The 27,186-nt window shown below is 43.1% G+C and overlaps 1 protein-coding gene across 1 annotated transcript in view; it reads right to left on the minus strand.

Annotated features, from left to right (window-relative positions):
• Positions 1-258: 258 nt before the first annotated feature.
• Positions 259-27,186, minus strand: part of LOC104164604 (amyloid beta A4 protein) — a gene marked incomplete at its 5' end in the record, with an annotated part of 29,062 nt that continues 2,134 nt past the window's right edge. The window contains 4 exons of the mRNA XM_009703977.1: positions 259-1,224; positions 8,593-8,739; positions 11,850-11,950; positions 21,335-21,388. Of these exons, the coding sequence (XP_009702279.1) occupies positions 1,123-1,224; positions 8,593-8,739; positions 11,850-11,950; positions 21,335-21,388 (404 nt within the window). The remainder of the gene's footprint in view (positions 1,225-8,592; positions 8,740-11,849; positions 11,951-21,334; positions 21,389-27,186) is intronic.

Raw genomic sequence — 27,186 nt, forward strand, 5'->3', positions numbered from 1 at the left:
AAGAAAAAAATAAGAGACCACGTTGTAGAGGGGCAGGTGTGCCAAAATTGGCGTACCTCGCTCGCCACCCGGCGCCCCTCGCTCGCCACCTCGTCTTGCTGCCGTCTTCCTTCTGCTCTGGTCTGAGCGGGAGCTGCCATGATCCTGGTCGGAAAATCCCTTCCCAACCCTCTCTCAGTGTGAACATCCATGTTTTCTGTTTCAGTGGCTTTCAGAAATCTTTGTTTTCTGCCTCCAAAGAAAACTCTTGCCCAAACATTTTTTTTCTTAATTTATTTATGTAACACAGTGTAGAAAGCTATCAATTCATAAGCAATGGTTCTGTACAATCATCCTGCAGAGGATCCCCGTTAATTTTCAACCAGCAGGCACTTTTCCCCCCCAGAAGTGCTCACAATTAACAGGGATTCTTTTTAATATTTTTTTTAAGATCAAAAAGATACATGGAAAAGAAAATAAAGTTTACCTTTCAATGCCTAAAGTGTGCACATAAAACAGGCACAAAGAAACGAATGTGTATTCCCATGATTTCTACGTCACTAATACAGCAGGAGCAACAATCTGTACAATAAAATGCAGCTGCAGAGGAAAAGAATTTCAATAACTCATCTGGAATACTTTTTAAAAAATGTTGTTTTACTTTAAAATGCATAGTGATCAGAAAAAGATGCTCAGCAAAGAGAAGCAGCTAAACCCCACAGACACAGAAAGCATCCCCCAATCAATTCTTAAAGCATATTTCAATTAGGACTTAATTTCTGTCACAAATCACAAGAATAATATACAACTGGCTAAGGAGCTACATGATAAATAATTGGGAAAGAGAATCTATCCATGCACTAGTTAAATACAGCTAACCTCTTTACAGTACACAAAAAACATTCATTAATAATGTAGTGTAAAGACTGAAATGTAAAGAGAAAGAGAGAGAAAATACATTACTGATTTTATTAATTCAAGTTCAGGCATCTACTTGTGTTACAGCACAGCTGTCAAAAGGCGAGAATGAGTAAATAATAAAACAGAGTGTTTTTCTTCCTTTCCACATTATTCTATAACTGAACACGGATGGGCAGTGAAGCAATCATTCTGCTGTCCAACTCATGAGGCTGCTGTGGTGTCCTAGTTCTGCATCTGTTCAAAGAACTTGTAGGTGGGATTTTCATAGCCATTTTGCTGCATCTTGGAAAGGTGGCGCTCCTCGGGTGTCACGGCAGCATCCACCTGTCACGAGAAGAAACCACCAGCGTCAGACTCTTGCTTAATCCACAGCATGCCCCACGTCAGTTCCCCGCTTCACGGCCATCCAACATACTGTACCCTCCCCTGTGCAGTCGGGCAGAAAGCATCCTCTGAAACGCAAGATGGTTTGTTTGACAATCTCCTACGGAAGTCTAAAATAAAGGTGGCTGGGAAGGGATGGGGATGCTGCTCCACTAAACAGAGTATTCAACCTAGGACCTGGAGGCTCTCGCATTGCCTGAAGAGACAACTGTCTCTGAGAACTCCTCTCTCCAAGTTACGCAGGACTGCGAGTGGCCTCACGAACAAAATCCGCACCCAGCAATAAAGGAGAAGCCAGCCAACAGCTTTAAAGAGCAACTGGCAGGAGATGGTCCATCCGGCTTGGACAGCCGTGGTTCTCTTTTTGGACAAAGTAACACGCAGGAGAAGGTAAGGCAACAGGAACGACTCCGCAACTCATTTTTTTTTTGCTGCGGGACTTCGAAACCAGCTGCCCAAACTCAGCAGTACCGGCTTTGGGTTTTGTTGTCCGGCTCAGGAAGGACACAACTCCACAAACAACGGCAGGCGATATATTTCGCGTCCCCCCCATAGTCCCCATTGCCAGGCTTCTTTCCCCTGTAGGACATGTCTCAGTAACTATACTTGGGACCAGCTGGATCTCAAAAGAAAAGAAAATGCTCACTAAAAAGCTGCAGGAAGTGGCCTGAGGCTGCCTCTTGTCTACACTGTGCGCTCAGATCTGTTGCAGGTGCTGTGGTCTCAAGACCAAGAAAATTTAATTGGAAAAACTAAAACGAGGGTAGCAAGGAAATGCCGGAGTAGCCAGGCACAAGGTAAGCAAAAAACCCCACTGCACTCACGGACACAGAACTTATCTGGCTCCAAGGTCGAGTTTGGTTCAGTTTAGTGACAAAAAGCTTGATGGCTCTGCAGCGGTTTAAGTATTTCTACTTAACACAAATTGACCTTTCTTGATTACTTGGAAGACGGGCAGAAAGACAGCTCAGTCAAGACCTCCCCATTGAATACCTGCAGCTCCACAGATTATTTTCTTCCTTCACTGAACATTACAGTAATATAAAACTCCATTAAATCAGAGTGGGCGAGAACAGTCTCTAAATGTTAATTAGGTATTTTACCTCTGCCGTACCAGCTCAAGAGCTGTTGTGTATTCAAAACCTACTGTATCCCGGCTCTCTTGCTAAACCCCTACGAAGACAGAGCTAAGAAAGCCTGCTTGTCAGCTACTTCACTTGCTACCTGAGAGCTCCAGTGTTTGACAGCTCTTAAAAGAGAAGGTAAAGAGTGAATTTTACATTGCCAAAACTTTAAAATCGGGAAGGTGCCTAACACTCTACACTGAAGTATTAGGTATGAACATCTTCCTGTGGCTTCCTGCACACAGCGACCTTTAGGAAAAACATAAATAACACAAAAATAGCCTTTTGGGTAATGGGAAGTGTATTCTCTCAAGAAGCCTCATACAGCAGGCTAACTGACTGTAACCTTTTAATAAAAAAGCAAAGGAGAAGTACTTATGTCTGATACTCATTTTAAATCTAATCTACAATACTGGAAATAACTCAGCCTAATGAGGACAGACTGTGACCTTCGGGAATTGGTGACCTGATACCCTGGAGAACGATTGAAGCTGTGCTCTTCCATGCTTGGGACAAACGCAGGTTGCTCAGCTTATTTTTGCAGCCATTCTTTTACGGTGGCAGGTTATACCCCAGCACCACCAGAGAACGGCTCCTCTCAGAGCCACCTCCTCTCTCGAGGTGCTTTTGGTTGTTACTTAAGAGAAGAAACGGTGCTGTCTGCGGCACACGTATTACCCTGCTCCCATGAACTGCCAACCCCAAATGTGATCCGTTTTCGTATCTGTGCCCCTTCTAAATCTCCTCGTCCGTGTTCCAACTCTCCAATTACATCTTCAATCGACACTGTATCTTCCATCAAATCTCTCTTACACAATAACTACAGAGTTTTGGGGAATACCCAACTTTAAGGGTCACATACTGCGTTTGCTCATGCAGCTCTCCATAGCTGGCAGCCCGGAGCCCTCCAGCACACCCGTGACTCCTGCCGGCAGGGAACAGGGCAGAAAGGACCACGGGGCTCAGCTGACGAGGTCCTGCCTGTATTTCTGGTTCTGCAACACAACTTGGCCTTTTTTGCTGTTAAAATGCTGCCATTCAAAGGCTGTCGTTCTCTCGCTTTTTCAGAAAAGTTGCATTTGCATGGAGTAATGCTCTTACGCAACAAACCCCAAATCCATCCATTTTTTCACCTCCTGTGCCATGCTCTCAGGCAGTGAGATCCTGTTTAGGGAGAGGTCACTTTTACTTTAAGCTGCTCTTTCCAGATTTCCCGTCTTTTAGAAATAAAGAAGGGGGAATCGTGTTTTCCTCTCCCTGCCCTCCTCCCTCTCCAAAAACAACCAAAGGAACTTTTTCTTCAGAAGGATGCAAGCTTCCCCCAGCCAGCCCACACCAGCAGTGAGCACTCAGCTTGGCTGTCAACAATCATTTTCATCCATCAAGGACAGGAGAACCCCCAGGAATTTCACAACCCGTCTCCTCTTCAACCTCTACACCCAAATCCCTGAGACATTTCTGTACAACAACGTGCCCAGCGGCCAGCGGACAACCCTGCCCTTGCGTTGTAAAGACCTGTCCGTGCCTGCTGCTCCCGGCTCACCCCGGCTCAGCGGAGCGGCAGCGGCGAGGCTGGGCGAGAGGCAGGCAGAGAATGGCCACAACTCCCCGCGCTCGGCTCTGCGACTCCCTCCAGGGCCTGGCTTTGCTTCCTGCCGCTTCGTCCGTCCCTTCTCCAGGCGTTCCCAACTTCTCCCTCCACAAGGATCCACCATCTAGATCCATACGCAGCAAATCGACTTCTGGCAGTTCCTCGATGCTATTGCTGTTCGGTAGAGCACTTGTTTCCGATGTATGTCATCAGTACGACAGCAGCAGGCCCAACAAATCCATTCCACATAGGTTTTGTACAAACACCCGAAAGGTCTAATCCCTGCCCCGAGGACTCTGTACACTTAACAGCGTTAACTATTTCCGTTAGGACAATGTCACCGCATGCCGCCTGCTGCTGCTGAAGTTGTCACTCCCATGGCTGCGACGGGAAGAGGAGAACAAAGCTGGGAAAACGGCAAATGTCCCCATAGCCTTCTCAGCACTTACAGAAAATAAGAATACAAAGCAAGGGCAGAGGAAAAGCCTCCCTTCCTTTCATTCTTGAGGGGGCTGCCATAGCATCCAGTCAGCCCCGGTTCTTGCGCGCAGTACCACCACGCTACCAGACTATCTCGTGCTTCTCCAAATCAAGAAGTGAGAGCCTCACAATTCACAGCTAAACTCACCGACGGATTCTTTTCTAGCACGAAATGAAAGCGCAATATGAAGCTCTGGGGTTGAAGGATCAGGAATCTCCGTGTACCAATACACGCCTGAGAGCATCTTCTTTTCTAGGAGGCTCCCCCCACCAGGCTGGGATGCAAACGAGGGGTATGCCAGAACCTATGCTGTATTCTTCACATTTAAGCTCCAAATAACACTGTATTGAACTCTGTCACCCCTTTTAGTTTAAGCCTCCCACTCAGCACTTCTTATTCAGGACTAGAAGATGTGATGAGCACACAGCATAACCTGCTTGTGGGCAAGAAAACAACATAATTAAAAAAGAATCCAAGAAAGTGCAAGGCAGAAGAGACTAAAGAATTGACAAGAAAGTAGAGAAACCTGAAAGAAAATCAGGGAGGGTGAAGATTGGGGAAAAAAAAAAAATCTGAGAAAGGACAGCAAAATGAGACTGATTTTTTAACACCTTTGCACAATACTCCATAGTAAAAAGTCTCACTTTGATAAAACTAGTTTATAGTGAAAGTCCAATAACCTCTGAAATATGGCATTTATGGATGAAAGGGATTTATGGAGGCTCCTACTTGCAGTTTTAGTCAATTTAGAAAAAAAATTTCCCCTTTAGCCTTCAAAATGACTAGTGCTGGTACTTGCCCTCCTTCCCGTAGCTGTCTGCCGCAGGGCAATCCATCTCACCGCCAACCTACGTGCTCTATCACTCATCCCCAACGCCTTCTCTTCTACCCACCTCTACCCATTCCGACTCTGCCAAACTCCTCCTCTCCTTCCTTACCACCTCTGTCCTAGGTATTGCTCTGCCAAACGACATGCCTTGAACCCGATTATCTCCTTCTCAGTAAATCCCTAAAGCCCTTTACCATTTTAAGAAGCTTTTTGCACTCGTTATGGAAGTGGCAGAAGCTGAACACAGCATGTCAGAGGTGTGGGTGCTCCGGCACTGCCCAGAAGCAGCCTGGACACTTCTCTTTTCTATGACGTGATGTCTCTTGAGGAAACAGCTCGGGCAGGTAGATAACCTCTTTTGAGATTGTCCTGCCCTTCTGTTCCAGCCTTATGGATCTTTCACAGAGAAAATCCTAACGTGGAGTCAGGATGATGGTAATGCTGCAGAAAAATTCCCGTGCTGCCTCTACACACGGGGCAGATCAAAAGCCCGGACAGGAGGTGCTGGCAGCCCTCAGAGATGCACAGAACCCAACGTTGTTGTTTAAACGACAGTCAACGGATGCTGCCTAATATACAGCTGCAGATCGGACTTTGGAGGGTACTACAGCAGTTGTTACGGCTACTCTGCTGCTCCTGTGAGCCCTCCCGTTGTCACCTCTCCCCACAGGCTCCTGCTGCAGGTGTTGCCTCTGTACCAGAAAGCAAAGGGGCTTCGAAGAGGAGACCCTGAGAGAGGAGGAGTGGAGAGAGCCAGCTGTAGTCTGGGGAGCACAGGAGAGGTGGGAACCTCTCTTTTGCCACCTGCTTTCGTGGAGGAAGCAAGCTCTGGCAGACAACTAGGTGGACGCACCAGCAAAAAACACCTTCAACGTGTTTGCCCAAGCTCCTATGTGCATATGTAATAAGTAATTTTCAATCAGTCACTTACTTCCTTAACTGTGGCAGTCCTCCTCCTGGAGAGGCCGGACCGCTTTGCAATATATTTGTATTTGCAGACGTGGAAGAAAATTATAGGACAAGTATATTCCTCCTCAGAGCTTCAAAAAAAGGCTAACAGGACTTTTAGTAACATCTTTTGTTAAAGAAAGAGTGAAATGAGAAAAAGTACTACAGTCAGAGCAGACTTTTTGGAAAATAAGAATACAGGTGGAACAGGACCTGTCTTGTAATCTGGCATCCACTATCACAGAGCTGAATTCTCACAGTGATTTCTGACGTGCAACAAACAGGTTGCAAGTTTTGCTAAAATATACTCAGCCAACCTAGAGCTGATGTACAGTTATTTTTACATGAAGTGATTTTGCTTTTTTGTGCTTTCTGTGCACACCATGTTAAAGGTGCACTGCTGCTGAATAAATTAATCCTCTTTAGAATGTAACAGCTTAATTTTGAAGACATTTTTAATATCAAACATCACCTGTATATGCATCTTTAGGTGGGTCCTCCCCCCCCCTCCAGAGTAAGTGCTACAATATTTTCACCAACCTAGGACAAAAATAGATGTCATGCCTTTCTTGCAGGCGAGAAGCTCAGACAGCGAGGCTATGCAGTCTGCCAAGACCACAGAGCAAGTCTGGCAGAATCAGGAATCCTGCCTGCCAATGCCAGACACAACGCAGCAAATCTGCAAGGCGACACCGTCTACAGCGTGGTACTGTACATCAACTAATATTCCTGGGAGAGCCGCATGCTGTAGCTTTATGGTTTTATCTGTAAAATTTTTTATTCCCTAAGTGATGCTGTCATTTTGACATGAATCACTTGTTCAGCTTCTGTGTGTTACTTCTAGTCCCACATTTCCGAGTTCACTGTCACTGAAGAAAGCTCATAGGAATCCAGGATTACCTCTGCCACATCATTCCATCAGGTGAAGCCCATCTGAAACTTTAAGGTTTCCCTGCAATAACTGTATGTCCACGTTTCATATCTGAGCTGGAGCTTTGGCCTAGCAAGCCCCCTCGCCTATTCTGTTGTCACTAAATTCAGCCAAAGGAGGGTCTCTGGTTGCACAACTGCTGGCAGCAGCTATCAATTAGGTGGTTTAAAACTAAAATCTGTTTCCATTTTCTACAAAATGGACTGGAACCTTTCATATGGAAAGTTAAAGCTGAGATTCTCGCTTGCTATTTTTTGCCTCTCGGTCCAAACTCTGCACAGCTTGCTGTCTGCTCAAACCTCACCCCAAATGGTTGATGTTCTTCTGACCATGTCGCTTTGGAAGGTTTCAAACCACGTGGGCAACCACAGCATAAGCATAAGGACACACGAGCACAGGCTTAAGACAAAGGCTTACTCATATATTTTTAAGACCTTTCATTGCCCCAAAAGGGAGAATACATGCATCAGGAAGCATGTATGTCTCCAGCAAGACCGAAGCAAGGTTCATTTGACTCAAGGTGAAACCAAGATAACTGTGGGCTTGAACAAGACTTCATTTCAATCAAAAACTTAAAATACCACGTTTGGAAGGCAAAAATATATAAATGTTTCAAGTTCTGGCTAATATAAGTACTGTTCGCAAACCGGACACTCACACAGCAAACTAGATATCAATACACGAGGTGAAAAAAAGTTACATGAACCTCCTTCCAGTTCTCAGAATTAAGATTTTTCTCCTTACAGGGATCCTTTCTTATATCCAAGCAACAGATGAGGTTATTTCAAGTTACTGTCCACGGACCACAAATTTACTTGGTAGATGGGGAAAAGACAAGGGTTTTCATCTTGAAAACCCCATATAAGAGTCTTTTATATTATCTGTTTCTCAAAACCATGAGTTTCAGATTAGCCACAAATCAAAAGCTGTTGGTGGCAAAGAAAAACCTTGATTAGAGAACAAAAAGTAATAAAGCATCAGTATAGGGAAAATCCTTGTAATGTACAGCACAATCCACAGAAGGTCTGCCTCAAACGTTTATTTGCAAGCTAAATAAAGAAATCTGTGTATGTGCGTTCCCAATAACAGTAAAACCAGATTTTTCCTCTCATGCAGTTATCTGCTCATTGGCTACCGCTACATTTCCTATAAAATGAACTTTCACATTATGAAGTGATTGGTCTGGGATGGTTCCAGAAGATATTCTTGTGGTTTTACACCCAACTTAACATGGTTTATACTGTGTCTGCATTTACAAAATAAGGCCATTTGATTCCACTCTGCCACTCCAACTCTGAACATTAGGCTAGCCAAAACCACGGTTTCATCATTTATAAATATATTTATAGTGTGTCGACTGTGCTGTACGTGTGACATCAGTTGTGCTTGGTAGTCTTTTCTTACCTCCACAACCCCATGATGAATAGATGTGTACTGCTTCTTCTTCAGCATCACCAATGTAATGACAATCACTGTTGCTATAACAACACCTCCCACCATTAGTCCAATGATGGCGCCTTTATTTGAACCCACATCTTCAGCAAAGAACACCTACAAAAGAAAAATAAAGGAAGGTGGCTCACAAAAAGTTCACCGAGTATTTGGCTAACCTGTCCAGCTACCACAGCAATATAAAGCCTATTGCGGTATCAGTAATTGAGCAGCACTGCACGTCACCTTAATTATTCAAAACTGGACCGCTCTCCCACAAAGCTCTCTCAGTTGGTGATGAGCAATTTGGGAAATCTGTGCTGCCTGTGGTGTAGCAGTGCTGTGGCTAAGGGGAAGACTCATCTCCACGTCTCTGCTCCACAGAGGTCTTAGTAGCTGGGGTTTTTTTCTTGGGTAAGTGAGGCAAGCTAATTGCAAAATGACTGATAAGCTTGTAAAGGAGTAAGCAGGGAGCATACAGATTTATTTTTAGAATGCTAATCATGAAAGTGTTCATAAATCTACAACTGTGTGGCTTGTCTGGACTATGCCTGATGCATTGCCTCAATAAAGGAGCAGAGGAGATCTGTAGGACAACAGTGAAACTTGCACACCACCAATGGGGAGAAAATTCTCACATCAAAGAGACAAGAGTCCAAAACCCACGAGCATGCCGATTTAAGTGACCACCAAGGGACGCATTGAGATTTTGCAGGGTAAAGGAAGAATGAGCTGTACCTGGATGATGACCACACTCATGTGAGACCTAGACGAGATGACAGTTGTGTGAAAAACAGAGAAGGTCCACTCGAATTATGTGTACTGAGAAGGCAAACCAGTGGACAGCAAGATGTTTTACTATGCATTTAATGTGACTGGCTTTTAGCAACAGGAGCAGGTATGAAAAGTGGGTGATTGTTTGCACTGCCCTGCTTTGTATTCAAGGAATATGCTGGATTATTTTACATCTATGCATACTTTACAAACCTTTTGTCCGCTTGTCAATAGTGGGCTTTTATTATTATTATTTTTAACCAAAATGGGCAAAAAGGATTAGAGAATAAATTACATTCACAGAATTGTAAGACTACCTCGCTCTGAAAGACTAAACACTTTGATAATATTTAACAAAAATGCAGAGGGAAGCAGGAAACCAGCTGAGAATTCTAACGAGCTGTATAACATTTGCACTCTTTAAGAAACACAATCTTCCTCAGAGAGATATTAAAGCATGCCGTATAAATATTTATACTGTTCCTAGTCATAAGCAAGAAATGTGCTTAAAGTTAAAAATTCTGTGAAAAATACACACAATGGACAGCGCTGGCATAAGCTGATGTGAAGTAATAACTTCTACTGTCAATTTTACCTGCCCAGGACTGAAATTCTGTTACCGTACTATTTCGGAGCACTGTGAAACGCCCCAGCTAATACGCACGTGCATCAGAGGAAGGCCTTAAGCCCTCTGCGCCATGAAAATCAACTTAATGCACGCTTAAAACGTGAACACTCATAAGGGAGAAAATAACTGCAATTTCAGCTCAATTCAGAAGTTTGCATGTAAACTACCATGCGCAGTTGAATTCAAAGCAATATCCTAAGGAGACTGTTTCAGTAAATCCTACCAGGCCACAGGAGAAGGAAAACACAGATGAAAGTATTTTCTGCTTCCTGCTTTTGAATTAAAGTTGATGGAAAAGGGCATCAGCTAGGATACGGCACGTGGTAAACAAGCCGTGTAAACCAAGGCACCAGTCCCGTCCCTTCTCAGCAACACTGGGCTCCCGGCTCAGCCTCAACTGAAAAGACAACCTAGAGGACAACCTACTCATTTTTAAATAATGGTTGTACCCATCAGTAAGAAGTATGGCATAAAAAGCTTAAAAAAGCTGGAAATGTCCCATTTTAAGCATGACACAGATTACCCAAGTGCAGGGATTGCCCTATCAGCCACCATGGTAAGGGTAGCTTCCAGCACCCAAGTGCTCGGGATGGTATCAAACCACTTAAGCATTAAATGTTGCTGCTGGGAAGTGCATATGACACAGGATCAATAACTACCGTGTCTAAAACACAGTCCTGCAAGTTCTTTCCCTTCAGTAAACTGCACGGCTTTAGTCCATCAGGATGTTTAACTCATCTGAGCTAAGCACGTCCGAATGTCCCAAATTAGTGCTAATGCATTTTGGATTAGCTCATCAAACCGGGAATTCTCAGTTCTTGGCATCAAAGAGACGGCAGAGTATCTTTTCACACAGTGATTGCCTAGTTCAAATGCAAATTTGAGTCCCATGTTAATTTTAATTTTCAGCACTACTTAGTTTTAAGAATATATTAAGAAAAAAAGCTTTCAAGTTTAATATGAGGATATTGAAAGTCATGGAACGGAAATCTCATCATGTAATATACCTTTACAAAAGAGAAAGCAGAAAAGGTTTTTATAGTCAACACTGCTGTACGGCTTCTTCATTACTTATTAAGGGACTGAAAAAAGCTTTTAGAAGATGCTTGTTCTTACTCGCATTGCTTTTGCTTCTTCTTTTTGTGTTCGTAAGAAGCACAGTTCAAATGGGGAACAGTATTTTGCTCCTACCTGCCCTTCACCTGTCAATAATTTAATATACCTTAAGGAACAAAAGACACAGATACAGCCAAGTACAAATTAAAATTAAGACCAGTGGAGAATCTCTTATCCCAAGCAGGCAATCTTGCGAACGGTTACGCTCCATAGAGTTCAGCCTCCTTCGCGTACCACCACCATCTCTTTGGACAGAAAAGGAACCTATTCCTGAAACGGTGTCACTCTATTTCTCGCTAGACTATGCTGCGTGTCTCTATCAAACATTTTTTTTAAAAATTAAACTTACTTAGCATTTTCCTTCCTCTGTATCCCTTCTCTGTAGTTATGTGACCACGACAGATGGGACAGTAGGACAAGTATTGCCCACATGACCACATCCAGGCACGTGGCAGTGCAAGGGCAGGAACTGTCAGAATTTCCTCTCATGTGAGACCTGATAGCTTTCCATCCTCTCTGCTGAAATTATTCCAGGTTTACTCTCATTTAAGAGAGAACCAGAAAAATCATCATCTGTTTGTGTGAAAACTGTTTCTTGGCACTTTCAGCGTCCACATCACCCAGGGGAAGCAGGGCCATAACTGACCCACTAGTTCAAGACTGAATCAGCAACTCAAAACACACGTGTGGAAAACACTCTTTGTTCACCCACCAGCTTTTGATGATGAACTTCGTATCCTGAGTCATGCCGGAACTCCGCATCCATCTTCACTTCAGATATCTCTTCCGTTTTAACGTTGGTCAACCCGGAACCTGCATTGCACCGCAATGACAATTCATTAAAGTCATCGACTCGATCACGCTCTGCTTACCTCCACCACTACAAGAGCAGAAGGCAAGGGTACCGTTCACGCGGAGGAGGTGTGATGCAATGTGAAAGGGAACTGGGAGGAAAGTGAGGTACATCTGATGTTTCAGTCCCGCTGAGGTGACACAGAATGAGCTGGAAAAGTTTCTCCTCTGTTAAATGTTCCTTAATCCACTGCAGCTATGTTGGTACAAGCATCAAAGGCTTTCAGCATGAAATATCGCAAGAGCTCCGCTGCGAGGGTCCAACAGCGGACTCCTGAATTGGCTCCCAGGAAACAGACAGATCTGCTCTGACAGCCTCTTTAGCAGTGCCAAGAAAATTTGGTGTTTAGGCCAAAATCTTCCTCCTCCCTAAGCTCAGGTTGCTGTGAGGAAAAAACCCATGCCCATGGTGTGAAGCAGGGAATCCCAGATATTGTATTTTCTTGCTCCCTGTGAGTCTGTACCTTTTGCACAAACATGCACAAGTAAGAGTAATTAAAACGTCTGTGAAGTTTACACAGTTCTTATCTGCTTTCAGATTTCAGACCGCTCAGAATTCATATGATTCAAGCCTTGACTTCTACCTGAGAGATGACAACTGTCCCTCTTGATTAGAAACACACAGGAAAGCAACGAAGCAAAGCTTGCAGCGATTTTAATTGTACAGAGTTTGCAGTCTTGTTCTCCCCTTAGGGGCGTGAAGGGGAGATGCTGCACTCGTCTAACTGGAAAGACGAGCAGGATTTCCTCCTGGAAAATAGCCTTAGGAGCATCAGCCAGACTTACAACAGCTAAGCAGTGCACCGTGTATGAGGATCTATGAATGTTTTGTCCTGAAAAGCTGGCTCTGGCTTATAGAGAACATAAGGGTATGCATGTAGCTGGTTATTTCCCTTCTCAGTACCAACTGACTGACATTTCTATTTCTGTTTCTGTTTCTTTCACTGCAGAAGCGCAGTGTTTATGAGAAGCTATTTCCTCACCCCTATCTAATGTGGTAAGAACAAACTGGTTCATATTCCTTGTCTATATTTATTTTAGCTCTTTTTCACTCCAACTCCTGTCTCCAAGCCTTCATTCTGATTCTCAGTATTTTGGGCAGACCTTAAGCTCTGATGCAGAGGAAGAACCTCTTCTAAAAATTCCCCACACTGCTCTTGGGCTCCACCGTCTCTCTGGACTCCCAGAAAATTCTTGAAGACTTCCATGTGCCAATGAGCTCCACAGTCTGAAGGAGCACCCAATGCAAGAATGATTGCCCTTTTATTGCCTTTGAATATGCAATTTCTTTTCTCATTAAATGCCGGTTTATTTTTGTATTATGAGTCAGCAAGAACAGACCTTCCCAAGAACTTCTCCGGACTGTACAGACAAACCTATTCTAAGGTTCTGATCTTTCTTTTCACAGTAAACCATGCAAAAGAGAGAACAAGAATCATCTTCATGCAGAAGAGTATTTATGGTTATGTTCTTGAACAGTCTGACCGTCCCATAAATTCTACCTTAAGTAATTGTCTTTTTTTAAGGAATAAAGCACTTGAAGATCTCAAATTTCTTTATTAAGCACCTGATTCTTGATGCCACATTACAGTGCTGACACAAGTATATGATGACATTTATAGACAAGAGACCATGTCTAAATGCAAGAACCACAACGTACTTAAGGAACTGCAGTTTGAAAACAAACCATGACGTTCTGTCAATGAGATGCAGGAGGAAATGGAGATGAAGGAAATAAAACCCACATAATACCTGAAAAGAGGTTTAACTTTCTATCCTTGAAGCAGCTACGGTTAGATCTCCAAACTAAAATAAGAATACAATTTACTCTTCTTTGCACATCATCTCAAAACAGCCCCTACACCTGCATCGATGGGAAGAGAAGAAAATGGGAATGTGTATCTGGCTGCACAGAAGCTCACATCTTCAACCCCCTCCCCCTTTTTATCTTAGGATTAAAAGGGAAGGGGGAAAAAAAACCCCAAGAGTGGAATAGCAGTGTTTCACATAGATTAAATAGCTGGGGAGAAAGGGCTTCCCCAGGCCTTGGTTCGCTGCCCACAGCTGCAGTGGCTGAAGAGGCGGTCGGCTCCCAGCTGCTCGCCGCCGGCCACGCTCACGGCTCCGTAGATGGGTTGGCCAAAGCACCATGGGGAAACTCCCCCAAAGCAAGGGCCTGGGGAACCGCACAGCTCTGCTGCTACAGCTGGCACAGGCACTGAAGCTATAAATATTGATTAGAACGTATCCATACGTATATCAGATACATCCGTGAAGAATCAACTTGTCTTTTGTTGAGAGAAGTTGGCCTCCCAAACCTCTTAGAGGTCACCGGAGGAGTTAGGAAGAACTTGGGAAACAGTGATACGGCTTGGAGTGAATCTGGGTTGCCAAAACAGCCTTTGAGAAGGTCTCTGACCAAAGCTCTCGCAGAAGCTACGATGGTAAGGATTAAGAAGGAAAATCCTACACAACTTCCCATAACTGATTAAAAGATAGGAAACGAAGTGTAAATATGCAGCCATTTTTCCCAATGGAGGAAGGTTACCAGCAGGGTCCCACAAGGATCTGTGCCGTGCTCGTTGTCAAGTGAGTTGGGTAAGGGAGTGAATAGCGACATGACAAAGTTTACTGGCAAAAAAATAAAAGGACAAAAGAGGATATTCAAAGTAAAACCAGCTGCAAAGAACTGCAGAAGGATATTACAAATTCTGAGTGCACAATAAAAGGGGAATGGTATTCAATGTTGATATAATGTACAGCGGTGCTCGCAGGGATACACAGCCCTAACTATACATACACAAACCCAGGCCCTAAATCAGCTCTGTCCCACCCAGGACCGAGGCCTTGCAGGCGCTGCAGGTAACTCTCTGTGGGCAGTGGGCTCAGCGGCAAAAAGGCAAAGAGAAAGCTAGGAGTAATTCTGAAGGAACGGAGAAACCAGAAAACATCATTACACTGCTGTAAAAATGATGCAACCTCATTTTAAATCTGGCTATCCATTCGGGTCACCCCACCTCAAACGAAGGCAGAAGAACTAGAAAAGACAGAAAACAGGGAGAGATGGACGATCTCCGGTAGGGAATGGTTTCTGGACAAGAAGGACAAGAGAAGCATGACTCTACACTGGATCAATTACATATTAGGTATGAGACAAAAAATATATATGGGGTTATAAATGCCTTTCCACCAAGTTACATGATAGAATTTAGAGTTTCTATTTAACAGACTTCTCTATTTCCAGTTCATTCACTTTCCTGTCCTGGTGACTACATATTCAGACCTACGTGCCAAAATCAAAGATTTATTTTTCAAAGGTAGAAACTGAAGAAGGAAAAACATAAGGGTCTTCCCAAAACTTTTATCAGAGGTGTGTGAATCAGGTAGGATGCAAACAGCTACGGGCTGCCTACCTAATACCACTCTACTCTTGCGCTGAAGACAAGCATGTGAAGAAAAGTTAACTATATGACAAAAGTTTAATTCTGACACAAAATGGTGTTTTTTCACTACCAAGTCTAAAATACACAACCCAAACACAAAAGCCAATGTAAAAAAAGCAAAGCAAGAGCAACAGCCTCACTGCAAATTCACACGTAATGATAATTATTAGTGCTTTTTCTTCTGAATTACATACTAGCTTTAGGGAGTTGCATTCCTAATTAGCTCAATTTAAAAATGCTACAGTTCAGCTAGTAGATATATTAACTTGCAACTCCTTAGAAAAACTGACAAAACTAGACATTAAAACCACAGGCTTAAAAAAGCATCCAGTAAAATCCAACCAAATGAGCTATTTATGATGGGCTTTTAATTATATTGCTGTTAATTAGCAATGTTAACTGCTTTTATACATACATGTGTACACATGCACATACATACATATCCAAACAACAAACAGAGCAGCGTATGCAAACCTTATCGTTCCTTGCTCTTAAAGGGGAAAAAAAAAATCATAGAGTTAAAAACTACTTGTATGAAATAAAAACCAAGTAGCTGCTTTGGGGAACACTCTATTCTCACACAGATGAGCTTCTGTGTTTGTGTAAATATATACTTAGGCTTTAAGAAGGGTGAGAAAAAGAGGATACAATGAATTCCACCAAGGATGCAATGAGGTGTACATTATCTGTTACACTGCTTCAACTACCCGTTAAATAACAGCCTAGCAAGATTTTGTGATTTTTATTTTGCAAGAATCTGAAACAGTATTAGCTCTGCCTGTGGTCTTCCAGTTACTTTTAGAGTTAAAAATTAAACATCCAAGTGAAGCACAGCTGAAACTACCAGAGCTGGGTGGTTTCTACACAGAGAAAACCAGAAGTAGCATGGTTAAGCCACAGATGTAATGACTGCATGCCGGAAAACATTTAACTCCATGCCCATGAACTGTATTTGAGTAATGGCAGAAAGAAGAAAAGATTTGTTGAATCAAAGCCTGTTACAAATGTAGCAAACAGCTTTATCTGGGTAGAGCTTCATCTAAGATGAAAAGGGTGGATGGAAAGGCATGCAGGGTAGACAGCTGCACGTTCTTACTCGAAGTTCAACTACTACTTCTGTACGACTCCATGGCTTTGTGCAGGTCATTTCATTTTGAAACGGAAGAAGAATGACGATTGGATACTCATTTATAAAGATTAAAATGAAGATTATATACTCAGTTTTGTAAGGAGAACTCAAATATCTTTGAGGAGGAAGTACTTTTAAGACTGCATGGAACCAAAGCTTTCTGGTCTCTCCTTGGAAGTCAGTGAAATGGTGGTTGGCTTTTACTTCAGGGATGACTACACGGCTCTCAAATCGGAGAAAGCAGAGAATAAGTGCAATAAAAGAATGTTACCTTTTTAAAAAAAGAATCTCATTGGAACTTAGTAGGTCATAACGCTTTGTCAGAATACCAGAGATTATCTTACATGTGTGTAAAACTGAATAATCAAAACAGGTAAAATTTGATAATCTTTCTGGCATGTCAATGCAGATGCTATGCATACACACATATAATTGCAGTCATAGTTAATAACTATCTGATTTATAAACCAAAACAATCTAACAGAAAAAAAATCCATTAACGATTTTTATCAGGTAGCTGCAGACAGTTGGTTTAAGACAACTGTATTGAACTAGCATCACTAAGACAGCAAAAAAAAAACCCAACCCTGGCAATTTCTTGCAAGAAAATCATAAATAATTCACTAAGCTGCTCTCTGCCCTCACCTTGTACAGACTGCAGCATATGTGCTAATGACTGCAGAACAGCCACTGGGCTTACAGAGCCTCTGCAATCACGTATTAAAAAAAAAAATCCCTCAGCTTTTATGTAATGTAATAAAGATGGACATGTCATGACTGATCAGCAGAGAAGGGCCAGAGACACAGAAGCAGCTTTATATGCAATGTCTCCTCAAAATTACCGACTGTTTGCAAAAACAATCAACTGTCAAAGAGTTGGGAGAACACAAAAAACCCCCAAACTCTACTACGTGGAAGAAAGTAACACAGTTAATCTCATAAAATCCTTGCATTGTGAATTACGGGCATCCTGTGAGTGATATAATTACAGCTGTTCGTGGTATAATTACACTTCCAACTGTGCAACAGATGAGAATATAATCTACCCTGAACAGAGCACTGGTTATTCTCTTTATCACCTTGAATTTCAGAAAATTTGCTGATACTAAGCAACATCCATTCTGAGGGCGTTTTCCAATCTTCATTCAGTTTCCACAGATCAGATCTACTGAATTAACACGAGTAAAAAGGTGCGTGCTTATAGTCTCTAAAGATGTTTTTATATGTATCTTTACGTGTGTATATGTCTTTCTCTCTATATGCACCCACACAAAGAGAAAAAAGTTCCTAACTAACACATACCCAAGATTCAGCTGCAAGAAACGAAATGCGCATCACGAAAAAGTGACCTCTGGGGCACAGGCGAGAAGGAAACACTACTGCAAAAGCTGTTACAGCGAGGCTGCCAAGGGAAGAGGTACTCCTTCTCTTTGAAGCTCTTCCTATGGAAGTTCTCAGGCTGGACCGAAGCCACCTAACGTCTGTCTCCTTGTGTGAAGAAATTTCTGAATAGCAAGAAACGTCATAAAACTCTTATCGTTTCGGGCTGTACTGAAAAACAGCTCACTGATGACTGCTTAGTACATCTAGGTATTTTCCTTCCCTTTGACCTTTTATTAACTCTGTTTACTTTTTCAGGAAAGAGATGACAGGAAAGGGATTTAGGCATTGTTATTTTTGTTCCCCCATTTGCAAATTAAAAAGGGGAAGAACCATGTGTTGAAGCACTAGGCTCCTTTTCAAATACCAGTGTGAATCCCACAGATGCTGTATCTACACGAGGAAACGGGGGTCCCCTAGACATCACTCTCCTCCTGGGGCTGATGGAGATCAGATTTGAATTCAAGCCTCAACTGCTGACTGCCAAGGTGGACTGCAACAGACGTGGGGGTTTGGACAACTGCCTTAAATTTTAGTAAATGTTTTACACTTGCTACTTACTCATAAGCTTTTCTACTCTATGGACTGGACAATTCTTCACTTTTCCTGACTTGTCATAGACTTTATTTTTTGAAAGAGAGAGAATGATGTGGTGAAGTAACAAGATTCTAGTTATCACAAATACTACTAAGTACTCATTCTTCTTTTCTGTACTGTGACCAAATCATCTCCCTTGTGGGACAGGGACAAAGATCATCTGCGTGATTTTGATCCACTTTTAAGAAAACCGTAGTGGTCATTCTAAGAATGTTGTGTGGGCAAAAAGTGGTAAAAAGAAAAGTGAAAAAAGGGCACGTTTGTATGTTTGTCTTTGTCCTTTCAGAGCTGATTTTCTTCAAGGATTTTGAAGACCTACAAAACATTCACTTGTTCCTATTCCCAGGCTCGGACTGTTGCAGGTTGACACAACACCTGTATTTTCACCCTGAAGCAGCAGGTCACCACCTTCTTCCCTTGAGCCAAACCAGCAGAAGCACAAACCGCAAAGTCAGGACTATGAAAAGGGCAAATCTTTTCAACAAGAATCTGGGCAATTAAAACAAAACAAGAAGTTACAAGCCGCTGCATGTATTAAGCTGCCTCCAGGGCCCTTGTTAATACTTCTTCATTCTGCAATACTACTACTCGTTCTTCAGACTTTTTTTTTTTCCGATAAAGAATAGCCCCAAACTGTAAAACCCAACTATCCCAAAAGGACAGTCACTGCCCCTCCCAATCTCTTCTTTTTTTTAATCTCTAACATAAAATTTTATTTATAATCAGCAAGTAAAACAATTTTAAAGGGCACATTTTTAAATTGTCAGAATCCCTTTTGTATTTCACAGTTTAATTAAGCATCCATTTGCTTTCCTCTATTCCTAGTTTATGAAGCTACTCAGACTGGTATCAGTTTTTGTTAAATTGAAATTTTATCACAGATCATGGGTCTTCACAGCACTTAAACTCTGCGCTCGAAGCGATGAAGGCGGCAGAGGCCCCTGGCCAGTACTACTTTGGCACTTGAGCAGAAAACTGAGGAAATATCCCATGAGATTTTCATTGTGCAAAAGTTACTGTATCTGGTGGAAGTGTCAAGCCATAACGGTCACACACTGAAATATTTTTTTACCTCTCCTTAGTAGTCTATCGTGCACATTCACAAAGATCACTCATGACCTACGCTTGCCGTACTTTTGGTACTATTTGTATCACCCCAACCAACACGGCGCTTTGAGACAGTGGACTAAAACACATCATTTCACTCTGAAACTCGAGTGCGGCAGCGTGAGAAAATCCTTTCTCTAGAGAAGGGACACCAAAGATTTCTGTCACGTGTGTGTATGTGCGAAGGAACAGAAGAGAGGAAGGAATAATCTGTAGTAATAAATACGGGCCTCACGACAGGAGATTTTTCAAGACAACTGAAATTAAAATAGTTAACAATCACAAATTGTAACGATACAGGAAAATTGCTAGATTGAACTAACATTGCCACATTCAGATTAAACACATTCATGTTTCATTAGTGATGGTATTTCTACTGCTCTTGGGGAAGAAATCTAATCCAGAAGGCAGAGATAACCCAGTACTGGGGGGATGCTCCCTGAGCCCATGATTTCTGGCACTGTCGTACAGCTAGCTCTGTACCTGTTTCCAGGCTCTCTTCATGGAACGAATTAAGACTCTAAACACAAGTACAGATGTCAGACGCCTAAAACACTGCTAGGAGCACATCACCTGCCCAGCCTTGTATCCCAATTGCTGCAACATATCAGCTTATTTTACTTCCCACTGTAGCCACTTCTACAGTCAGTAAACACGGGTGAGTTATCAGAAAGATTTAAACATGCTAGGAGGGTGTTGCCCATAATGCTATGTAACGGAGGCTTGGAGGAAAAAAATGAAGGGAAAAAGAAGACAGATTGCTGAGTTTTATCTGATCTGAAAAAAAAGACCCACATCGACGATTTGACACTGAAATAATTCTGACCTTAAAATATATCGCTCTAATCTCACCATGTGTTGGAGAGTAACCTCTTCTGCAACAAAAGGCTGTTTGCTCTCAATGCAATCAGCCATTTCTAGATAATCCTAAGCAAAAACAAGGGGAAAAAACAACCTAAAAAGCAAAAGAAGTCAGTATGAAAAGCAATCTTTTACTTTTGAAAATTCAATTTGTCCCACTTACCTTTTCCAAACATTTCCAGCCTGCCTGAAGCTAGTCATCTGCTACTACTCTGAAATCAGTAGGAAGACACAGGTACCTACAGAGGGCAAGGAATCAGCCCTCCCTACCCCAGAATGGAATGAACGGCCCTACAGAGCTGTCCTCAGTGAATCCAGAGGGAGAATATCTGTATCAATTTTTAGATGTCTGCAGTTAGCTAAGATAAGTATCACAGCAAAAAATACTGATGTCCCCTGCAATTCTAAAATTGTAAACATGAACTCTCATTAGCCCCAACTTACAAGAAACTGTATACTCAACATAGAGGGTTTGACATTTCTGTCACACGTTCCCAAATTAAAAGTACTCTCTGCACCAGGGGGTACCGTGCCTGCTGCCTCCTGCACCTGCCAAAGTGTTGCTGCTAGAAGGGACGACAACTTGATACGAATGCCAGTTCTGGGTCTCTGGGTCCCGCTCCCTCTGCATGTACCCACTCCCAACGCCCTTGACACAGACAGCACCCACGGAGGCTGATGGGGGTTTGCGTGGGAACACTCCCCTGGTTCACAGCATCACATTTTAAGAGAGGGTTATACCAAAGGAAAGGTGATGGTTTCAGCTCAAGCAGACCACATGCACGCTGGGGAAACACGGGTTAGGTAAAAGCCATGCGAGTTCTATACCTGGTCGTGTGGTGAGTCCTCTGTCTGCAGCTGGGCGGGCATCAACTGGCTCAACTGGGCATGTGCAGAAAAGAAACAAAAAAGCAAACAAAAAATAAACAAAATACCCCAAAATGACAAAGTCAACTGCTCCTCTGTTGGGACAGTGCAGGAGAGACATACTGCATATACCAAGTAACCGAAGCAACAGCTAGAAAAGATCTGCTTTCAGTTAATCCTGGAAATAAAAGGAAGGGATGGGCACAACTTCAGAAAGAAAGCTTCACAGTTGATGTGTCAATTTTTCATCATATTCTGGTTATTGCTTAAAGTGAGAAACCATCCAGATCAAAGAATTTCTGCCTACAGAGCAAAACTATATTCATTACGTGCAAACTTCTTCCAGCTGTCTGATCAGAACTGGCAGCAAGAGCGGACATGATGAGTTCTTGCAGCTACTCTTGATCAATGCTGACTTATAAATCCACTGAATCCCGACTCCTTTTTCCTTTCAACAGGGATTCTTTACAGCACTAGCTATAAGGTTTGAAAAAAGTAAAGTGCATTTTGAAAATACAATCAATACTTCATTCCGATATGCTCTGATCTGTAGACAGCAAATTTGTCTTCTAATTTTTGAAAGGGAAGCAAAGGAGAACCACCACTTTCCACCCACCTGTGTGTCATACGCAGTTTTTCAAAACTCCTGTATTACCGTACTAAGGCTTTATCAGCTGAAACCTAAGGTTGATGGAGCTCACCGGCACTAATAGAAAAACAGGATTTGCAAAACTGAGAGCTGTTTGAGTCATTAACTACTGCCTCGGTTAAGTCCAAACATATTGGAGAAGTTAATTAGATTTTTTCTGCGCTTTTTTTGTTGTTTCTCTCTCTGCTCCAATACTGTTGCCTTCCTTATCTTTCTAAGTGCCAGTGTCAGAAAGAAATTAAATTCAGAAATAAAATATTACGTTGTACCTTACAATTCAGGATTTTTAAAATAAGGTATTCTCATTCATTTGAATTTCTGGATTCAAGCATGAACCTTCTAATCAGCAGTAAGTGAGCTACAATAACTTAAGAAACCTGACAAAAACATAGTTTTTGATCAAGAAGAACTGCTCACCATATTTGGCATCACAAAAATCACACACACCTGATGATACTGCTGACTTAAGGAACGGAGCTGCCCATCTTCTCAGGAATTGTGTGTCACTTGCTTTGTCTTCCTAGGGGTCTGACAAACAACCTACCATGGTTATAAGCGAGAACCTACGTGGTACCCATGTCCTTTGTACACAGTAGATGACCACAACAGCTCGTCCCTCCAAAAAAACCCAGTAAGTCAGCTTTATAGTAGCCACAGATTAAAAGCGTATTGGCACATCTGACCTGCTTGTGTTTCCAGAAGGGCAAAATTTTCACAGAGCTTGCTGGTCTGGAGCTGCCGAGACAAGCCATCAAACCATGCTCCTTCACAGCTGTTTGGAGCAGCACTAGCAGACCATGTAATTGCTTTCCTTTCATAGCACTACACAAAACCCCACTTCCATCCTTAACCAAAAACTACAATTTTGAGTATTCTCCTATTTAAGTCTTCTGCTCGGTTTTCCAATATTGTTGGCATCAACCCTCAGGTAGGTCAGCAGTAATCTGCAGTGCAAAGGACTGAAGGGAAGAACCATCCAAGGCCCAACGTTACCCAAACTGCTCCTGCAGAACCCTCCTCTGTCGCCCTGGTCCCTGCCTCCTCCCTGGAAAGCTGAGGGGTTTTGTTTCCCTCTCGCTCTGTAACCCTATGGGCCCTCAGCTATGGGGAACTGGGAGAGCAGGCTGTGGGTAGCAATGAAACTGGGTGTAGGTGAAGGGAGAAAAAGATGGAGGAAGATTCTGTCGTACAGTAGCATGGACCTGACCTCAGGGTAATCCAGTACTTGTGGAGTTAGGATGAGCAATTCGTCTTGCCATCTGTAGTTTTGGAAGCACTTTACAGGGGAAAAGGCAACCACCACTGGCACGTTTTGTAACTGACACAGAAGTAAAACGACCTGCTCAAGGTCACAAACCAGTCGTAGGGCAAAAGCTCAGAGCCAAGGGTCTTCCAGGACAGATGGTGATTCCAGGCGCCTAAGAGCAGTATGCCCCAGGCAGCAGGACACAAAGGCTGGTTGCTGGAGAGCCCTCAGCTGCCACCTTTTGGATTCCACTGGCATTTTAAAACCAGCTTCTTCTCGCCCCGGTATTGATGTATGCACTAACAGCAGTCACCTCAGAAAATCCTGTCTGTGGGTTCCCTTGCTGCCTGCCCCGCTGGACCACACCACCTCACAACAGTCGATACAGAGGGGAGAAGTTTAAACCTACTACAGCATTTATCAATACTCAAAACTCTAAGATGTACTGTGTATTATTATAAAAACTGCATTCAGTTTGATGCTCCGGAATCATGTTCTCTTGAACACGCTTCCATGTGCACAGAAGTACACAGAATTAAGACTGAAAATTTATTTTCCAAATAGCCTCACAAAACTAAATTGGTAGGTATCTGCTTACACTGACTGTGCAGCCTTCACGCAGGCTACACATCCCACCTTATATCTAATGTTAACACATCTCAAAAGAGCAAGAGAGAAGGTGGTTGCTTCTGTTTTCAAAAATAAAGGAAAGGTGAATCAAAAAGCTCAAAAGCTAGTAAAAACCAGCAGGCGAGGAGAGCTATATGATGCTCACCTACCAAGAACAGTGGCAAAGGGAGCCATAGGGATAACACAGTACAGTCACAAACATTTCACTTCAGCTAAATACTTTGTCACTAAGGTTAACTGTAACTGCATGGTAAAATACAAAGGGTAAACCCAGTTAGTCACTGGTAAAATGCCCCGGGGCCTTGGCAGCGTCAGAGCTTCACAGCTGTTGGGGTTTTGCCCCTACCTCTGAAGATGCGTTTTTCATTGCTAAAATACAATTTCCTGACAGTTGGGTGGTGCCTTCCGCGGTGTCCTCAGAGAGCATCTTTTGCTAACCTGGTTCGTATCACAATACGCTAGACGTGTGTCCAGCCAGGCACGATGGGTAGGGTATTACCTGGTGCTTTGGATTCATTTCTGTGGACGTTTACAGGGAAACCACCTCAGGGAATCAACAAGGAAGGACATACTTTCAGAAAACACTGAGCTACGCTAGACTTCCAAGGTCTTCTTGTTTTTAGGGTATTTTTCACTCATTCCTCAGGTAAAGCAATTTTAGTAAAATAAACTGCTTGCATAAAACCTATCCTTTTACCTAAACATGCAGTTTAGATTGAGAAAATTTCAAATGAGTTATGAAACCTTGAGATTATATGGCAACGTACCAATCCAACACATTATTAATATCTCTGGGTGAAACCTGGGATTAGATCATGGCCATGGAAGAAAACAGGCATGGGAACTAAAGGCAAATTTAAGGTATGTTTTGCAGCAATTTTAACTTCATCACTTGTACACAAAATACTTGATATTTTGAAACTAAGACTTAATGGCTGCACTTCCTTCCACTTGTTCCACAATCACATTTTGGTTTAAGCATTCCCCGAATAGTTCGTTAAAAACAAGTCCCATCACTGCGACTGCCGGAGCGGGTGGGACACCAGGTCCTACCCCAGCCAGCTCCAGGATCTGTTTCGTTGCCTCTCAGACTTCAATGGTCCCATTAGAAACTTGTTTTGACAGTGATGCAAGTTTGCAATGAGGTAAACGATTTACCTGGCGTGCCTGCTCAGGACTGAAGAAAACTATTGCTTATACAGCAAACTATTGCTCTTTGCAGCGAGGAAGTCGAGACTCTCACTCTACCTAGAAACCCACCTGCCTATGCCGAGCTGTTAGCACTCTGGATTTCTGTTCGGCGGAGTTCTAAAAACGCTGACTTCAGCTTTCAAACTAGACCAAAACAGTATCAATAACTGAACTTGTAACTTGCTTGCCATCTGAAACACCTCTGGTAGGCTCTGTGAGATCTGCTGGCTCAGCGGCTCAGCAGATTTCCCAGACAGCAGGCTGTTCACATGGAACATGCTGCAATCTCCTTGACGGTGCTGAGTACCCTCAGCCCTCACCTGGGTGAATGGGAGCTGAGATGCTGAGCTCTCTGACCTTCGCTGGCATGCTCAGCACCTCCCAGCAGCAAGAGATGCTGACCGTCACTACCACTGCAATGGTTAGTCACTCTGCAGTATCTGGGTTTCTCTAGCACATGATTTCTGAACTGACACCTTTTTTCATCAATGGTTATTTGCTAAGAAACAGCAATGACTTGCTCAGTACTGCATAAAATATAAAAACCTCCCTGCATAAGGGGAATACTGTGTGAAAAACAGACTATGCAAAAAGACCTTCAGGGGAGAGGGAGAGGAAAAAAGAGGAGAAAATTGTGTCAATTGTTATTTGCTTCTTGCTACTTTCAAAGCATGTTATAATAAGACAGACACACGTTTTTGGAAGGAATTTAAACAAAGCCTGGGATTAGACCATGGTCAGGGAAGAAAACAGGCATGGGAAGTGAGGACAAATGGCACAGTTAGTCCTGGGGTTCTGGAACAAAGAGGTGGTAGACAAACACAACGGAAAAAGATGAGGCTGTGAAATTCCCCCTTGAGAAGGTACAGAGAGGGTATCTAAAGAGAGAAAGCAGGTATTGTAGGCATGATTGTATTAACAACATTGTGGTTTGGGTAGATGACAGAGAAGTATAATGGGAAACAAGAAGCACTTGAAGAGGTTTAAGTAGTCATTAAATAATTTCTGTTTCTAACTGTGCACACATAAACGCTAATAACGGTTGGCCAAACAGAACGGTTTGCTGCCGTAACTTCATGACAAATAAAATCCTGATATAAAAACCCCTAAACCCCAACAACTTAAAGGCACTGAAGTTAAAAGATGTTCCCACAGTAAATATTAAGAAGTGCTACAACAAACCATGTAGTGCATTAAAACAGACAGGATTCATAATTAAACAGTATGTTATTCAAGGCAGAAGAGTTTTTGTTTCTTATTTGCTATCATACATTTTAGAAGGAGAACCATGCTCAATATAATTTGCCTATGAGAATTCAGTGTCACATTGAAGTATGTACCTTTCATTATTAAATTCTGGGCTTAGCCAGGTTTCTGAAGGAAAAAAAGGCTTGCGTGATTAAACTGTGGGAACGTCTGGGTACACCTGTCTACCTAATAACTTCTGAACTTGGTGACTGAAATCAGTACAATTTGAAAGCTGGGAGGACAGCCTTCAAAAGTAATTAATTCTCCCCCCAAGTTTCATGAAAGCAGGCAGCGGGCATAGAAATCAATGCCCTGTATGCCTCAGCTATGGGAAAAACTGCAGTGAGAGCTGTATTGGGAAATTCCTGCCGGACAGCCAGCACCGGCCGGACTGCAGCCTGCTGCTGGCAGACAGCCTGGACACGGGCACCGCACCGAGCTGCAGCTCAGTCCCCAGGAACTGAGGTTCAGCCTGCCAGCCTGGTCAGCCGCCTGTGCTCCTGGCCAGCACCTGAGGCAATCCAGCCAGCTGCTCTCGGCTGCTCAGCACGTCACTTGGCTGCAAGTGCCCTCCAGACACGTCTGGAGTCCTCGTCACCATCTCCTGTCTTCTGGTTCTTGCTGCTGGCCAGTCCGTTGTGCTTGCTCCAGCTCTCTCTGCTCTTTTACTTAGTCCCTACCTGGAATGCCAACTCCCCAGCAGTCTGATTTTAGCCCTGCTCCTGACCAGCCTCTCCTCTTCCCCTCAAATCTGGTATACTTGGATGCATGAGGACAAGTGTGGCCAGCAGGTCGAGGGAGGTTCTCCTCCCCCTCTACCATGCCCTGGGGAGGCCACAACTGGAGTGC

This window comes from Cariama cristata, unplaced genomic scaffold, assembly GCF_000690535.1.
Source record: "Cariama cristata isolate BGI_N322 unplaced genomic scaffold, ASM69053v1 scaffold18437, whole genome shotgun sequence".
NCBI lineage: Eukaryota > Metazoa > Chordata > Aves > Cariamiformes > Cariamidae > Cariama > Cariama cristata.